The sequence below is a fragment of the Achroia grisella genome, unplaced genomic scaffold (assembly GCF_030625045.1).
Source record: "Achroia grisella isolate CSIRO2021 unplaced genomic scaffold, CSIRO_AGI_Agris_v1 utg30441, whole genome shotgun sequence".
Classification (NCBI taxonomy): Eukaryota; Metazoa; Arthropoda; class Insecta; order Lepidoptera; family Pyralidae; genus Achroia; species Achroia grisella.
In genome coordinates, this window is record NW_026712787.1 from 5,005 (window position 1) to 7,137 (window position 2,133).

Genomic DNA, 2,133 nt, shown 5'->3' on the forward strand with positions numbered 1-2,133 from the left:
AACCTCCAGCTGAAGTCCCGTCGTAGTCCTAAGTCTACGTGGGCTTGTACGATACCATAAGTAGCAATGACTGTGTTGTTGGCTGCTGTTAGCTCGTACTTTGTTTTTGGGCGTGGCCCTCTGGTTGCTGCTTTAGGGAAGACACATACATCAGAGCCAGTGTCAACCAGGAACTGAAGTTTGCTCTTCTTATCAGTAACAAAGAGGCGGCCATTACACGCGAGGCAGTCGGTAGCCGCCACTAATGGCTGCCTGTGTAGTTTTCCGCCTTAAACGAACAAGGCGTGGTACAACGTTTCGCCTTTACACCAAATTTATTGTGATAATAACACATACCATTATTCCTGGGTTTTGATCTGGAGCGGGAGCGTGTTGTACTTCTGCCTCCATAACCTGTTCGTCTTGACGCGTGCATTGTAAGTTTTGCGACTTGCCTGCTAAGTTCTGCTATTTGTACTGACATACTTTCTAATGGGCTCGGTTGCTGGTGTGCGAAGCTCGTGGGTTCTGAATGGATCTCTGCCACGTTTGTCACAGACGGTGAAGCTATAGCTTGAATTTTGTCCGCTAATTCTGCTAATTTTTGAATAGGCATATCTTGATGTGAAGCTATTATCGGCTGTATGTTCTGCGGGAGTCTGCTTGACCATATGGTTCTAATAAAATCATCCGGTATTTTGGGTCCCGCTAGATGCCTTAAGTGTCGTAAGAATTAAGAAGGTTTACGACTACCTAATTCTTCAAACTCAAGTAATTGCTTCACGTTTTGTTCCTGAGTGGCTGAAAGTCTACGTATTAATTCCGCCTTTAGTGTAGCATACATATTTTCTTTGGGTGGGTTCTCAATAATATCTTCCACTTCTATTATGTGCTGTCGGTCCAATTGCCCACAAACATGGTAGAATTTTGTGCTATCACAATTAATACGTGCCAGTAAAAATTGCCCTTCCAGGTGTGCAAACCAAAGCGCTGGACGATCAGGCCAAAACGGAGTTGGTTTTAATCCCACTCGACATAATTCGCCATTTTCATTTTGTGAGATTAAAGTCGATTGTGGCGGTGGCGTAGAAAAAATAGGCGGTTGCAGTAGAATATTCTCCGCGGGCGAACTGGGCGTGGCACCGGCACGTTGCATCTTGATTTTTTTGTGCGACTTAATGTTCAATGGTCGGGGTCACCAATATAGCTATTATGTTCCTTTATTTAAATAAAAGTCACTCACTATCTTCAACGTATATTGTAAGAATATTTTACAAGGGAAAGCGACAGTTCAGACAAGCACAATACAGTTTATAATAAGATATAGAAAACACAAAGATAGACACTACAAAGAAAGAATAATTAGGCGTAAGCTAAGCACTAGAAGTTTATAAGTGCGAGCGCGGGTTAGCCAGTTAACGAATGCACGATGACTGCGGTGCTCACAGCTAACGCATGATTGCTTACGGACACGGCTAACGGTATTTAACCGATTGCGGCAGGTAATGTGTGTAGTGTGTTTGAGTATGGAATATATGTGGATATAAAATAAATACAATTAATTATAATGTTGTGTGTAACTGTATAGTGTGGATGTTGATACATACAATATATAAATACAATTAATAAGTGTATGTGTGCCACATCTTTTTCTTTTGTGTTATAGTATAGTATTATAATGAATATTATATTTGCCTGTAAATTAGGTTTCTACATTTGATAAAAATAATCTTATTCTAATCTATTTGAAAAGTGAGGTTATGGGGAGCATTGGGCACGCAGGTTTCCTCCCTCTGTTTTTAGTGTATTTTGGTGTCTTTTTGCTATGCCTATTGGATTGAGTGGTTAATCATTTCTTTTTAGGACAATGCCGTTTTCATTTAAAAAGAAAAATAAGCGACGTGAAATCCCTAAAGATATTATTTTGCGCGCATTGGAAGAAGTTTCCAAAGGTGCTAAAATTAAAAGTACTGCGAATAAATATGACATACCAAGATCTAACCTTCAAAGGTATCAAGGTATCAAGGTATCAAGCAGGGTGGCGTCGTAAAAGATAATTCTTGTAAATTTATATCGTCTCAAATATTCACAAAAGATGAAGAAGAGAAAATTTCGGAATATCTTGTAACATCTTTTAAACTAAACCATGGACTA

The 2,133-nt window shown here is 39.6% G+C and overlaps 1 protein-coding gene across 1 annotated transcript; it reads right to left on the reverse strand.

Moving 5' to 3' along the window:
* Window positions 1–712: 712 nt before the first annotated feature.
* On the reverse strand, window positions 713–1,135 carry LOC131843363 (uncharacterized). The gene has a single exon (XM_059191991.1). The coding sequence runs from the start codon at window positions 1,133–1,135 to the stop codon at window positions 713–715; it is 423 nt and encodes a 140-aa protein (XP_059047974.1).
* Window positions 1,136–2,133: the final 998 nt, after the last annotated feature.

Coding starts and splice junctions, on each gene's coding strand:
- LOC131843363 (XM_059191991.1), bottom strand. CDS start 1,135: ATGCAACGTGCCGGTGCCACGCCCAGTTCGCCCGCGGAGAATATTCTA.